Below are 15,640 nucleotides of genomic sequence, written 5' to 3' on the forward strand. Positions count from 1 at the left end.
TCTTTCTCTGTTGGCAGTGGACAAACGATTTCTGTTTTCCTATCATGTTACAAGCAACTGTTATTGAAATTTTAAGAAACACTCCAGTGATTGATTATGGAAGCTAGGAAAGTTGGGTGACTGATTTTTTAGGTAGATTAGAGCTGCATGTGCCCCTGTAACAACTAATTGGTGATCCTACTGGATCAAGTAATAATGTAGTAGAAATTGGCACAAATTGTATAAATATTGTGTGAGAAAATTAGCTATGAATCAGGACATGTACGTGCCAAAACTGGAGACGTTGCAGTCCGCAAGCAGCAGCAAGCAGGCCATACTTGCGCTAAAATGAATGGGCCGACCCACACCATCCATTGGGCTACCGTGGGCTAGGTGTTCATGCAAAATGGTTTGACCATTGCATGGATCAATGGACCAGCTCTGGTTCGATCCAGGTCCAACAACACCCAGGGTGAGGGGCGGAGTGGGTGGCGTGGTGAAGGAGCAATAGATCCACATAGGGTTAACAAAATCGTTTGTGATCTGAACTCGCTACCCGATGATTTTTCAAAATTAATGAATATCACGAAAACCGCTTAAAATTGGTGAGAATTCGCTCAAATTCACTCGATCAAATTTGCAAATAGGAGGCAAAAACTGATTGAATCGACGATTTGGTAGCCACTCGATTTGAACCAAAAATCGCTCAAATTACATCAAAAACTGATTGCATTTCCCGCATTTCATTTGTGATTGAAAACAGCTCGAATTCAATCAAAAACTGCTCAGTTTTGTCAAAAATCATTAAAAGTTTGATTTACATGATAAAAGTATTTATAATCATAAAAAAATTGTATATTTTCTGTGAAAAAATGTATTTGCTAAACCTAGTTAAATGCATAGTTAATTCTTTGTTGATCTAAAAATCATGAAACCAATTTTTTTAGTCTTCCTAAATGATACTATATCTTTTAAAAATACATTAACTCATGAAATAGTTATTGTAACATGCATGATTGTGTAAATCTGTTGCAACTAGATTAATTTATAACTAACTCATCACATCTCCAAAATTAGTAAAACCACTTTTATTAGTTTACCTATACTATTCTTTATGTAGACATAAAAAAGTTAATTACAGTGTTATTTCTTAACATGTTCACTTTATGCTTGTGAACTTTGTAAAGATCATGGAGAAATTAATAAAACTCTAAATGAAGTGAAACAAATTTTAAATATCCTCTTAAGATATGCCCTACATAAAAAATATGTGTTTGTATGTTAAGCTTTTTCTTAACATGATGGGTCAAATTATAATGTTCATACAACTATTTCAACATTTTTCTTTTTTTTTCAAACTTCCGCTCCATGAAATATGATGCAAACAACATTATTTTTGAAAAACAATTCACAGAAGGTCTTATAATTGTCTTTAGTATTTTTATAATCTTTTTTGATTTTTTATTTTGTTGAATTTAAATTCAAAAATCGGTCGATTCTAAATACAATGCAGACCGAATTGGCTGATATTCATGAATACCAAGTGGTTTTCAATGATTTTCAAACCCTACCCACATGACATCAGCCGTTTGATGAAGAGGCAGACCAATCAAATTGATAGGAGCCGTCGGATGGGAAGGGGTGAATGAACGACCACCACCCTCACCATTAGGTTCTTTTTAAGTATTAGAGAAGTTGTCTTATATTCACTCATTACACAGCACTTAGGTCAAATTGGGACACTAATAAATAATACACAATTTTTTAGAAGCTTTACTACATTTTGTTGGGATATATGGGTCTAGCCAATTTTATTTTGAGAATAATTTCTAATAAATCTGAAAGTCCCATTAATTGAAGGGAGGTGGTTGGTATTAGTCTCACATTGCTAGTGAAGGTGGAGAAAGACTAATTTAAAATGAGTTATGTCTAGGGATGAAAATGAAAATGGTACAACTTGGAATTGCGGAGATCATTTTTGAAGTTTACCAACCAGAGAAGCCGGAAATGATATTTAAAAAATGGAAATGGAAATGATAAAACTATGCATAAAAGATAGCGAAAATGATTTATGTCAATTCTACCATTTTCAAGTTTTTCTATTTTAGGCTGGTAATTTCTGACGGAAATTCTCAAATTTCTTTGGCCCACGACCCAACAGTTCAGGCTTCTCCGCTCATCCAACAGGCATCCTAGCTTGTGTGCTATCCCAACAGGCTTCTCCAGTTGGTGGCGTGGTCAGTGTTGAGGAATTGTTGCTACCGAGCGTAGTCCAACGGTTCCCCAAGAGCGATTGCAAAAGAAGACATAAGCGTAGGGGAAAAGCTGTCTATTCTTTATTCATCTGTTTTTCTGTGTGTTACAATGAGGGGTCTCCCCCCGTATATAAAGAACCAAAAACTCCTAAGAGTTGGACTCTAATCCTACTAGGATTCGAGACGGGCCCACTTCAATACGTAACCTGCTAGGTTTCCTAACACTCCCCTTGGGCACTTCTCGCGGAATGCATGTCTCATCAAAACTCCCCAAAAACCCAGTGGGAAAAATTAGGAGAAAGAGTACATAGCTCGCGACATGGTCACACGAATTGCCTCATTAAAAACCTTTTCATGAGAAACTTCAGGAAAACTCATATAAGGGAAAAAGAGTACAATTCACCCAAATGCTTCAAGTAATCTTCATGATTAACCTTGGGTACTTAATCTTCTTGACTAAGATTTAATTCTTCTTATCGGTATTATGTGAAATATCTCCTCCTGAACTATGCAACTCTCTAAGCCTCATCATCCCAATGCCACGAACACATCTTTCAAAACTAGATGCAGGGAGAGACTTAGTGAACAAATCTGCAAAATTCTCACATGACTTGGTATGCATTACCTTTATTTCGTTCATTTTATGCAATTCATGAGCATAAAAGAACTTGGGGTTGATATGCTTCGTTAAGTTGCTTTTCACATATCCCGTTTGCACTTGTGCGACACATGCAGCATTATCTTCATAGATAATGGTAGGGGTGTTAGTAGTGTTCAAGCCACATGACTGCTGGACGTGATTGATCACTCTTCTAAGTCATGCGCATTCTCGTGCGGCTTCATATAGAGCTATTATTTCTGAGTGGTTCATCGAAGTAGATACAAGACTTTGCTTCGACGATTTCCAGGATATTGCAGTTCCACCACATAAGAAAACATAGCCAGTCTGTGATTTTGCTGTATGCGGGTCTGACAGGTACCCAGCATCTGCGTATCCAACAAGACTTAGATCCTGATTCTTTCTGTAGAACAGGCCCATATCCTTGTTACCTTGCAAGTAGCGCAGAATATCCTTCAAGCCCTTCCAGTACCTTTTAGTGGGCTCTGCACTGTACCGTGCAAGTAGGTTTACCGCAAATGCTATATCTGGCCTAGTGCAATTAGCCAGATACATCAGTGCACCTATTGCACTTAAGTATAGGAATTCCGGTCCCAATACTTCCTCCCCCTCTTCTCTAGGTCTATAGGGATCTTGATCTGCTTGTAATGATCTTCCGACCATGGGGGTTTTAGCGGGGAATGATTTATCAAAACCAAACTGCTCTAACACTTTCTGAGTGTAGTTTGACTGATGTACAAAGATTCCATCTGCCACATGCTCTAGCTGCAGGCCCAAGCAAAATTTGGTTCTACCCAAATCTTTCATTTCGAATTCAGACTTCAGGTATGAACTTGCTTCTTCAATATCTTCTTCTGTACCGATGATATTCAGATCATCTACACATACAGGTATTATGCAAAATCCATTCTGGGACCTTCTTATGAATACACAGGGACAATCTGTGCTATTTGTGTAGCCTCGTTTTTCAAGAAATTTACTTAAACGATTGTACCTCATCCTACCTGACTGTTTCAACCCATACAGTGACTTCTTCAACTGTACACTATAAAGATGTTTATTTCTTCTATCCTGATTCGGCAGTGGTATTCCTTCAGGTACCTTCATATAAATGTCTGAATCTAGACTCCCATAAAGATATACGGTCACAACATCCATCAACTTCATTTTCAATTCTAGGTTGACTGCCATCCACCTATCACCGGGGAATAGGTTTCTTCATAATCAACGCCTGGTTGTTGAGTGAAACCTTGTGCCACTAGTCGTGCTTTGTACCTCACAATTTCATTCATTTCATTCCTCTTACGAACAAAGACCCACTTGTATTCCACTGGTTTGATGTGGGGAGGTGTGCGACATACTGGCCCAAAGACCTCTCTTTTGTTCAGGGACAACAGTTCAACTGTTATTGCCTTCTGCCAGTCTTTCCAATCTGACCTTATTCTACATTCAGCGAGTGATGCAGGCTCAGGGTCATGATCTATGACTGTGGTAATTTTATTTGCGAAGTATGTATCGACTATCATGGTTGCTCTATTCCAGGATTCCCCTGAATTCACATAGTTTATTGCTATTTCATCATGGGCTGCACTTTCAGGTGCTTCTTCATCTTGCTCTTCATGATTTGGGGCAAGGGCCTTTAGTTTACCAGCATCAATTTTAGTGCGCGCATTTTCGCTGGTTTCTTCTTACGTGGGAAGATTCAAATCTGGTATGCCTACTTTCTGAGGTTCCATACCATCGCCAGGTCTCAACTGGCTCCCCTTCTTTTTTCCTTTGGGGCACTTTTGTGATCGGCTGTGGTAAGCTCTCATTTCCCACTTTCGCCAGACGTCTCCAGCTATTTGGGACTTGAGTAACCGGATTTCTTGTCCTTTTATTATTTTTCGGAGCTCCTAGGACAAGATGAGGGGTACCTTCTTTTGGTACTTCCACCCTCTCCGGTGCATTGTGTGCATGCACATGCGACTTAGTCACGCTCTTCAAATCACAAAAATGATCAGGCAGATTGTTTGCTAATTTCTGTAAGTCGATGATTTTCTGTACTTCATCATTTGCTTCACTAGTGCGAGGATCATGTGCTGCAATTCCTTTAGTCTGCCATATAATTTCCCGGCATTTCTCATCTAAGGGTTTATTTCCTCCCCCTAATGACGAAAAATTATTTTCATCAAAAATGCAGTCAGCGAAGCGGGCCGTATGCAGATTTCCAGTTGCTGGTTCTAAATATCGGATTATGGATGCAGTCTCATAACCGACATAGATTCCAACTTTCCGCAAAGGCCCCATAGCAGTCCGCTGTGACGGCGGTATCGGCACATAAACCTTACATCCAAATTTGCGTAAATATGAAATCTTCGGGATCACCCCTTGCACTAGTTGCATATGTGAATGGATGTTGTAGGAGGAGAGTCTGTAATGAATGAGGGCTACTGCATGCAAGACTGCGTGTCCCCAACATGTAGCAGGCAAATTACAGTGCTGCAACAACGGTCTAGCAATGAACTTTATTCTCTTGATCAGTGCTTCGGCTAGTCCATTCTGGGTGTGGACATGTGGTACAGAATGTTCAACTTTAATCCCCATGCCAATGCAATAATCATCGAACGCTTTCGAAGTAAATTCTCCAGCGTTGTCCATTCTAATGGACTTCACTAGATGATCCGAAAAATTATTCCTGATTTGTATGATCTGCGAGATCAACTTTGCAAAGGCGTGGTTACGGGTAGATAATAAACATACATGCGATCACTTCGAGGACGCGTCTATTAACACCATAAAGTACCGAAACGGGCTAGAAAGCGGCTGAATAGGACCACAGATATCCCCCTGGATTCTGTCCAGGAATGCAGGGATTTCATCTTGTACCTTTAAGACAGATGGTCTCACTATTAATTTCCCGGTAGCACATGCAGGGCATACAAAATCTTTATGATTCGGGAAATTCTTCACATTTATGCCATGACCTTGTGAGTTAGTAATTATGTTCCTCATCATTCTAAGACCAGGGTGACCTAATCTATCATGCCATAGAGAGAATAATTCCGCACTACGGAATACAGTCTTTAAGGTAGTGAACACTTCAGGTGCCCTAATACGAGTGTAGTACAAGCCACTGCTCATGGATGGAAGTTTTTCTAATATTCTTTCTTCACTATCACGCTTAGTGATGTATATGTACTCCCTATCATTTTCTTCACCAGTTTCTACATGGAAACCGTTAGTGCAAATGTCTTTAAAACTTAAGAGATTCCTTGTAGATTTAGGGTACAGCAATGCTTCTTCAATGTGCAAAGTAGTTCCCATAGGTAGTGTGACTGTGGCTCTTCTAGATCCAACTATGCATTTATCACTACTAGTGACAGTCATCACTTTTCCAGAGCTATTTCTGATAGAATGGAAATACTTCTTTTCTCTTAAGATTGTATTTGTGGTTCCACTATCCACAATACACACTTCCTCCATGCGGGCGCCACACATATTCTATAAATAAAGCATTCAATCATTCATATGCAAGAAAGTAGCACAAAGACTAAATACTTTATATATACTATTAAAAAAAATTTATTTGCAGCTAAGATCCGCTCTTCTAGAGCTTACATTTATTCAATCCTCCTAAATTCAGCAATTAACTAAATAAATGGCTAATTACTCTAATTCTAGATAGAGTCTGCGAAACATCTGGCCACTTCATCTTTAATGGCTTTGTTTTCCGCTTCATTCATTTCGGCATCTACTATGGCAGTGGAAGAGGACAAAATGGAGGCCTCTGCATTATCCATTGGGAGGTCTTCCACTACCAGTGCTGAAGTGTTATCAACTTCCATGAGATATGCTTTCTCTTCAGAGACTAGTGTTTTGTCCACCTCCATCCCCACTGCTATGGTGAGGTGTGCTTTTGGTTGATCCTTCTTCTTCTTCCGGTATGCTTCCACAACATGCTTAGGTGCTTTGCAAATACGGGACCAATGACCCCAAACACCGCACTTAAAGCATGTTTGGTTTTGCTCACCATAAGGCTTGACTTCTTCCTTTGTCTTGCCGTTATTATCACTAGGCTTGACTTTGCCTGTCACCACTTTCTTTCCTCCCTTCTCCCGCTTCTTATTGCGGATCTTGCGCGCTTTGAAAGAGAGTTGATTGACTTCTAGTCCACTACTCCTTCCTTGCGGCTGGGATAAGAAGTTCTTGTTTATGACTTTGTCATGAACTTCATTGAGTTGCAACACATCAATCAATTCTGAATACTTCTTGTAATTTGATTGACGGTGATTGCGTGCGGATTCTGCCGCATTCGGGTGGAAAGTGGAGAGAGTCTTCTCAATTTTCTCCTCTTCTGTGATCTCTTTCCCACAGAGACACACTAGTGTGCATATACGGTGCAGCGCGGAGTTGTACTCTCTGACATGCTTAAAGTCACAGAAATGAAGCCGGACCCATTCTTGCTCTGCTAGAGGCTTGATGGTGTACTTAAGACGCTCAAAACGCTCCTTCAGTGCGTCCCATAGTGCCTTAGCGTTGGTCACTGCCATGTACTCATCCTTCAGAGTGGGAGAGAGATGATGGCGGAGAAAATGAAGTGCTTGATCATTCTCATCCTCCGTGGGAACTGTTGCACTGCTTGTTCCCAGACCAATTGCAGCGCGGAGCCTCTTCGCTCCAAGTACGATCTGGACATCCGATGCCCAAGTGAGATAGTTACGGCCATCAGCACTCAGCTCAGCGAACTCTTTGTTCGTGATGCCAGCCATCTACATTTTTTTAATAACGTAAACATTACTACTAGTAAAGTTTCATCATGTTGCTAAATTGAATTGCTGCAATTTTTGATATTTTCTATGCTATTATGTGAATTTTACTGAATTTAAATGCATAACAGGCAATTTAAACAGCAAAATAAATACTGCATAATGGCTAAAACATATGCAAAAATCAAATTCTAGCGATACTCTCATGCAGGAAAAATATTTTCAGGATTCTCCATAAAGACCGATGGTTTATATGCAAAATTCCAAAATTTGCGTAATTTTCAGAAACCACATGGTCTAATATGCAAAGTCAGAGCCTCTGGATAATTTTCAGAACAACCAGGGGCCTAAACGCAAAATTCAGGGATTGCGCTTAAATACTGGAAAACCCCGGGGCCAAATGCAAATTTGGATTTTCTTTTATTTTTCTTATTTCCTACGGTTTTCACCCTTAATGGGCCGGCCTGCTTAACATTTGGGCGGCCCAACTGGCCCACCTGCCAGCTCTATATATGGGGGCGGCTAGGGTTTCCAAACCCTAGCTGCCACTCAGTCCGGCGGCGGCGCGTCCTGGTGGCGGCATGTCCTGGCGGCGGCGTGTCCTGGCGGTGCTCGCGCAGGGCGGGAGCGGCGGAGTCGGCGGCGGCGGACGGCGCAGCGCGTGGTGGCGCTCGGGCGGGAGCGGCGGAAGCCGGCGGCGGCGGACGCGGTTCGGGCGGCACTCCTACGGGAGCGGTGGAGCCAGCGGCGGTGCAGCGCGCGGCTGCGCTCCTGCGGGGGTGGCGGAAGCCGGCGGTGGTGCGGCACGCGGCTGCGCTCCTGCGGGGTTGGCGGAAGTCGGCGGTGTGGGTGAGGGGCGTCACCGGCGGTCGCTTCGAGCGACGGCGGCGGTGGGAGGCGGCCGGAGGGGCCGGCGTCGAAGCGCGGCATGATGCTCGTGCGTCGGGCGGCACGTACGGCGAGCAACGACACTTGGCGGCGGTGCTCATGCAGGAGCTGCGGAGGCCGGTGAGGCAGCAGTGCAGCGGCGTCGCGGTGGAGGCAACCGAAGTGGGTGAAGGGGGACGGCGGAGGAGGCCGTCGGCTACATGCCGGCGGTTTGCCCTTGTATATTTTTTTTCTCTGTGTTGGTGGCCTTCGAGCCACCTTGTTTCTTACAAGGGAGGGCCGGCGACTTGCCGGCCGATGGCTTGGTGGTCGACGGATGCGGGTCCCACCTACTCACTGTGCGAATCTGTGTAGATCAAATTCTCTAGCTACTGTTCATCGCGCTACGGGCTACTGTTCATCGTGCTAGATCAATCTACAGAACGACGATCATACAGTATTGCTAGTACTCGCTACTGTTCATGCGTTACCGATCAATTTGACGCAAAGAAAAAACAGTAGCAACGAGTATACATACCAATCAGATCGTACCTTTCAATCCTTGCGAATGATTCATGCCGCGTAGGGCATATAGGCTAGGCCAAAGATCTGCCCGCTTGACGACGATGTCGATGCAGTGCAGATCGATCGTAGGTAGATTCGTTCTGCTAGCTTGTTCTCCGGCAGAGCCTCGTGCTGATAACGTGTTGAGGAACTGTTGCTACCGAGCGTAGTCCAACGGTTCCCTGAGAGCGATTGCAAAAGAAGACACAAGCGTAGGGGAAAAGCTGTCTATTCTTTATTCATCTATTTTTCTGTATGTTACAATGAGAGGTCTCCCTCCATATATAAAGAACCAAAAATCCCTAAGAGTTGGACGCCAATTCTACTAGGATTCGAGATGGGTCCACTTCAATACGTAACCTGCTAGGTTTCCTAACAGTCAGCATGCATGCACGCGCGTGGAGGGGTCAAGCGAGGCAGGGCAACGTTGACCAATTTGGGAAAGATCTGGAGGTGGAAGGCGGTTTTGGCAGTGGGTCCCACTTGTCGGTGTGAAGGAGATGGGAAGCCGGGATGGCAGGGCTTGCTTGCTGCTAGGTGAGAGCAAGAAAATGCAGACGATTATCTAAAAATGCATATGATTTTCTAAAAAACTTCAGTGTATATTGAAATACTTAGTCAATAAAAAGAAATTTATTAGAATGTAAACAAATATACATATATATGTGTGTGCCAAATATAAATTTAGAAAAGGGGTTTATTGTAGAATTTAGTTTAATGTATTTTGGGAATTTAACCCCTAGTAATATATTTTAAAAGAATATGTATACACACACATATTTGGTAGCGTGCGTGTTCGATAGTTTGAGGTGATGTTGTATTCTGTATATGTATATGTTCTTTAGGGTTTGAATTACTGATTTCTGATTGATACTGACATGTTTCCTTCCCAATAACACCTTTTCGGTTTTCTCGTATTATTGACTTCATATTTGTTTCTAGTATTATCGTTATCAACTTTATTTCCGAGCGAAAATGTGAAACTAAAAGTGGTTTAGGCATTTTCCAATCGTTTTTGAACCATTTTCATCCCTAGTTGTGTCCCACATCCAACTAGCATATGTGGATGAGAGGATTAGAAGAATACGCGTGCGCGCTCGCTCACCTCGTCTCGCTAGGATGAAAAGCGCCGACGCATAACACTTGCATGAATGGTTCGCTGAAATTGGCTCCAATTGCTTGTGCTGGTGCGATCTACTTTTGCAGTTTTATTCTTTTGCTGCGTGGGAGAACGTTCCACAGTTATCTACAGAAAATCGTGTTAGTTAAGAGCCTGAGTGCGGCGTGTAACTGAGTGTGATCGTGACATGTGTTAATCACGCGGTTTTCAAGAGGACATACTCAATTAGGGTTTCGCCTCTCCTCTCTGCTACGCCACCACATGTAGTCTACTCTGTTCTGCTATGCCAGTGTGCACAGGTGATCGAGAGAGCAGGTCTCCGGAAACCATTGTCCTTGCAATCATGAGAAAATAAGGTTTTTGGAAGCTCTTTGCACGATTTCTTGTGTTTTGCTTCCTCTTCACTGTCGACTGCGCACGGTTTGCTTCCTGTTCACCGACGTCTTTTGTGTTGACATCACGGGACCTTATGCGCCTCTCACTACCAATTGGTACGTTCGCTAGCTATGATCAACTTTTATTTAGTTATGTTTGTCACGCTAAATAATACTTTGAATGTTTCTGTTAGCGAGTACTTTTCAGAGTTACTTGTGTAATTATGTTATATACATGTTTACATTGTACTATCGCTATATCATGATGTTAGTTTATCAATTTATGCTCATGTTCTATTTTGGAATTAAATTAAATTTGAAGTGTGCCTTTATTCAACATATTTTTAATTTTATTATTTTTATATTTGAAGGAATTCAACTAGATTGGATCCTGCCGGCGGTCAATACCAAGCTATCACGTACATTAAGTGAGCATTTTCTATATAAAAAAGAAGTTGAATCGGATACATTAATCCCTGAATTGTGGGTAAGCAAATTCCCCGTGAAAAAGAGGCTTCTTCCAAAATTGTTTTTTCTTCTTGCAACGCTTCTTTCGTTCTGACGTAACTCGAAGATCTTGTGTAACGAACTAACGACCCCGTTCTTTGTGTAGCCTCAGTTATGCGTATTCTTTATTTTGTGATTATAAGACTTAATTATATTGAATCTTCATATTTCACAACAGACAATCGTATCAAAAAATACATAAACCCCAAGGCCACCTACTATTCGGTTTGGTCATAATTCATTTAATTTACTGACACCTCCAAGGTTCCAAGGTTAAATATATCATCATCCATTAAAGCCCTGTAAGTCGATCTCACCGGTCTTTTCCAGCTATTTATTGCGGTTCTAGCAAGAATCTATTATTTTTTTGCGGGAAAAGAGGCTTTATACGAATATCAAGGATTATTACATTTTATTATAAAAAACTATTTTTAGAGGTGGGTGATAAACCTATTTTTACAGACGTTTAGCGCATCTGCCTGTGATCGAAGGTCTGTCTGTGAAAATTAATGATTTTCACAGACGCAAAAGAGATCACATGTGAAAACTTATTTTCACATGTAATTCACTTAAGTAACCAAATAGATTTATAAGTGAATCGCCTATAAAATTAGATTTCTACATGCCGTTTGTGAACCGTCTGTAAAATTAATTTTCATAGGTGGTTCTCTTAATAAACCGTATGTGAAAACCTATTTTTATAGACTGTTATTGTAACAAACCACATATGAAAAATTATTTTCATAGATGGTTTCTTAAGTGAATCACTTGTGAAAATATATTTTTACATACGGCGCACTTTAGCATCCACCTGTAGATAGATAGAATATCACATGTGGGTGATATAAGGACCCGCATGTGGTATGTATTTCATTCCAAATTCATAATATGCATATATTTTATTTTCTTCAGATTTCAACTCAAATTTTTAAGACACCTTAACATCATAGATTTCAACAGTATTTGAACACATATTTTTAATACAACATATTTTAACACCATATTTACATCAAAGACAATATTCATCACAATCTAATATTCAACATAAGTGCAACAATAACTTAACTAACATTACTAAAAAATCCTTTCTCTCCCACTGACAAAGTCTCAGATGGCTAGCCAATTCACCTCTGTGATCAAAGAACATGTCATAATTTTTTTCATCTAAGAAGAATAAAATGCATTAACTCATCTTAATACATTTTCGGCAGGATCGTAGTCGGGGTTACTTTCCTGACGTTGGCTCTTCCACTCACACGGAACAAGATTTGGACTGTGATACGAGCTCTCACTTTCACTAATGTCGGAGTAGGACGACGGGTGCAGGCTTAAGCTCCTATCCGCCTCTTATTTACATCCGTCCCATCTTATGCTGGGGCACCCTCTAGTATGAGCATCTTTGCATCCGCCCCATCTTATGTCGAGATGCCTTTTAGTGTGAGTATCCTCTGTGTTTCTGATTTTTTAGGGGTTGTTATCCTCTTCTACCTTATGTTACTTAACCAACCAACTAGATTATTGTTTACCTAGAAAATAGCATAGTGGACGGGTCACTGAAATTATATCTCAGAAAAATGATTTTAGACCATAACATGATTATTACATATGTATGTGAAAGCTAGAGTAGGGTATACACATCAATGCAGGGTAGTCCTATATATTCAATTGTCATGGATGTTGTTTCGGCTTCATGCGTTCTTCCATAAAAGAAGATGAGAAAAGAATTGTTCTTGTGGCTTTGGTATGTCAATGTAAGCTAGGTATTCGCTATGGATTGAAACAGTTATGAGGAAATTGAAGATCAATTCATAGAAATGACTGCTATGTAGCAAATTAAAGAGGAAAGAAGTTAGGATCAAATATAGTATATTATGTTCTCAATAGAGGAAAGAAAAAAAATCAATATATGTGCTATGCCTAATTTTGTTTTATTAGAATGCAAAAGATTTAGATAAGGAAAGGACAACAACTAAGTGTAATTAGCAGATTATATAAGGAACCACCTTTTCTTTTTATCTTTTTAGTGTTGCTATTATATGCTACTATATAAGGAACCACCTTTTTATGTTTTTGTCTTATTTCAAAAGGACTAACCAGAGAGCTCAATTGATTAGTCAATATAAAATGATAGCAACTTGCAAATTCAGAAAAATTTGTAACCGGTGAAAACAAAAGAACAGGGAGAAAGGGAGCTCAATAAGTCTACGCAATTGAATCTATATTGGCGCAAACTTATAGCTTAAAACAATATAGATTCATTACTCTCTCACCCCCTCTACATCTAGATCTAAATCTAGATATATCAAAAAATCTTCATTCATGATAAAATCTCCTAGAATCATATGAATCTACATAATTGTATCAACATTTACCACAAATTTAACTAATTCAAGGATCTAAATGGCTAGAATCATGAGTATTTTTAGATCACATCTAAACCCTAATTAAACCTTAAATATAAATCTAAACTAAAAAATGCTAGTTAGAGATGATATACCCTTACCTTAGATGGCTCCTATAAAAAATTCAAAAACAAAAACTCCCTCTTATGTTTTCAAATCTTACGGCCGTCTTTGAGCTGCCCTGTTCAGACATTACGAGCTCTATCTGAATAGAGCTCCCCGCAGATACCGCAGATAGGTACTGATTATGGAGATATTATTATAGATGGTTTCTTATGTGAACTATCTGTAAAAAAATCTCTATTATCATAGATGATTCACATAAAGAACCGTCTATAAAAATGCATCATTTTCACATATGATTATTTATGTGAATCATCGGTAATAATAAATCTATTTTCACAGTGATATAAACCGTGCACGAGGCTCTCCCTATTATTCAGACAGTTTGACAAATAAATCACCTGCAGAAAAAAAACTATACTATAGGCGTCTCGAAAATAGCTTTATTAACAAATTTGTTAAACACTAGCTCGTCAATGCAGCTAGTACTCCGGCTAGCCAAACTGTTTACACGTATTGGAGGCTCGTCCTGGAGCTCCACGGTTGATCCTTTGGATAAAACATGCTAAGAAAACTGCTGGGCCAACGGGTCATCCGGGCAAAAGAGGAACAAGCTCTTCGCTTGCAGCAGTGGGCAGACCTTTTCATCACTCATGGAGATTGAGCCTTCTGCTATCTTTTGTGTTTCTTCTCTTTTGTTTTGTTTCTTATTTTTGGTCATCGCTTTTAATTATTACCCTTCTTTTTTTGTTTTTGTTCTCTGTTCTTGTGCTCGGTTCACTTTAGCTCCCAGCAAAACGCGAACTGAACATTGCACTTCGGGGCTTTTGAATATATAAAGTAGAGACTCCTCTACTTCCGAATTAAAAAAAATGCTAAGAAAAATGAGAAAGACTAGAAAATCCTACAAAAAAGAAAAAAAATCTGGCCATTGATAACGCTGCATAACAAACCGTAACTGATAGATCTGCCTAGACTCTAATATACAGTCGTAAACGGCAACGAGATAATGAAAGTCTATGCGTAAATACGCGTGGCTTAACAACGGAAACAAAGGTTAAAAAAAGAAAACAATGTACATATCGTGTCCTGCTTAATCCTCGTGTCGGTAGTCTGTCAGGTATATACTGTTGGAATGTGGTCCATTTAAAACTCAATCACGAGAATACAAAGCAAGAAGGTTTAGTCCTGTATTGTCAGGCAAGGGGATGTAGACCAACTTAAATACTTGAGTTCTTTGGCCTCTTTGAAATAGAGAAAATGAGAAAAAGAGAGTATACTTTCACGCACGCGCCGCGTATTTTTCGTGTGAATATCTGCGTGACTTGTGAGTGGCGTGGCGTGGCAGCACAAAATTACAAGCCCTTTTGCTGCTCTCTCTTTTTAATTATGATCAATGTCATAATCAGCCATTTTAATCGTAATCAATGCCTTAATTCTGAGGATTATTAGTCAGTTATAGAGGCAGCAATTTATAGGCTATTTATGAGAGAAAACGGCTCCAAGAGGGTAGCTATTTCCCTATAAATCCTGGAGACGTCCAGGCTTTTGAGCACAAATCTCTCTGCTCCACATTTTCTTCTCCACCCATCTAGATCACTGTCTTGTGTGCTGTGCTGCCGGATCTCGCCGGCCCTTCTCCTTGCCGTGCACAAGGTTGAAGGGTGAGCGGTATCTCCGAGCCTCTGCCGTCGTGAAGCCCGCACGAGGGACGGCAATAAGGTTTCTGGGCAGCGCACCTGCGCGACCGCTCTGCACTGCTTCATCTACGATCTGCACGGCAACGAATCGACACATCGTCAACTTCATCCCTTCATCAACCCGACTGTGAGTTCTTGATGAAACTGATAGATTTTTGGTACTGTTGCTTGCTGCTAGGGTTAGAAGTATGTTCATCTGTTATAGATTGTGAAATATGCATTTGTATAGAATCTGAAATTAGATTTTTGCTCATATTACCAACATTCCAGAAACCTTATCGCGCTAATTCTTATTCAGCAATGGCTGGTGCTTCGGATGCAATGAAACCTGAGAGGTTTACTGGTGGCATGAACTTCCGTAGATGGCAGACTGGAGTCAAGTTTTGGCTCATGTCGTTGGGATTGTGGTGGGTAATCCATCCATAGATGCCATTCATGGTTG

At 40.5% G+C, this 15,640-nt stretch overlaps 1 protein-coding gene across 1 annotated transcript; it reads right to left on the bottom strand.

The window, feature by feature from the left end:
- Positions 1-8,150: 8,150 nt before the first annotated feature.
- On the bottom strand, positions 8,151-8,531 carry LOC133910677 (uncharacterized). Its single transcript, XM_062352990.1, has one exon. The coding sequence runs from the start codon at positions 8,529-8,531 to the stop codon at positions 8,151-8,153; it is 381 nt and encodes a 126-aa protein (XP_062208974.1).
- Positions 8,532-15,640: the final 7,109 nt, after the last annotated feature.

This window comes from Phragmites australis, chromosome 3 (assembly GCF_958298935.1).
Source record: "Phragmites australis chromosome 3, lpPhrAust1.1, whole genome shotgun sequence".
NCBI classification, from domain to species: Eukaryota; Viridiplantae; Streptophyta; class Magnoliopsida; order Poales; family Poaceae; genus Phragmites; species Phragmites australis.

What these genes read in the sequence shown, in the direction of transcription:
- LOC133910677 (XM_062352990.1), bottom strand. Translation starts at nt 8,531, where the DNA reads ATGCCGCGCTTCGACGCCGGCCCCTCCGGCCGCCTCCCACCGCCGCCG.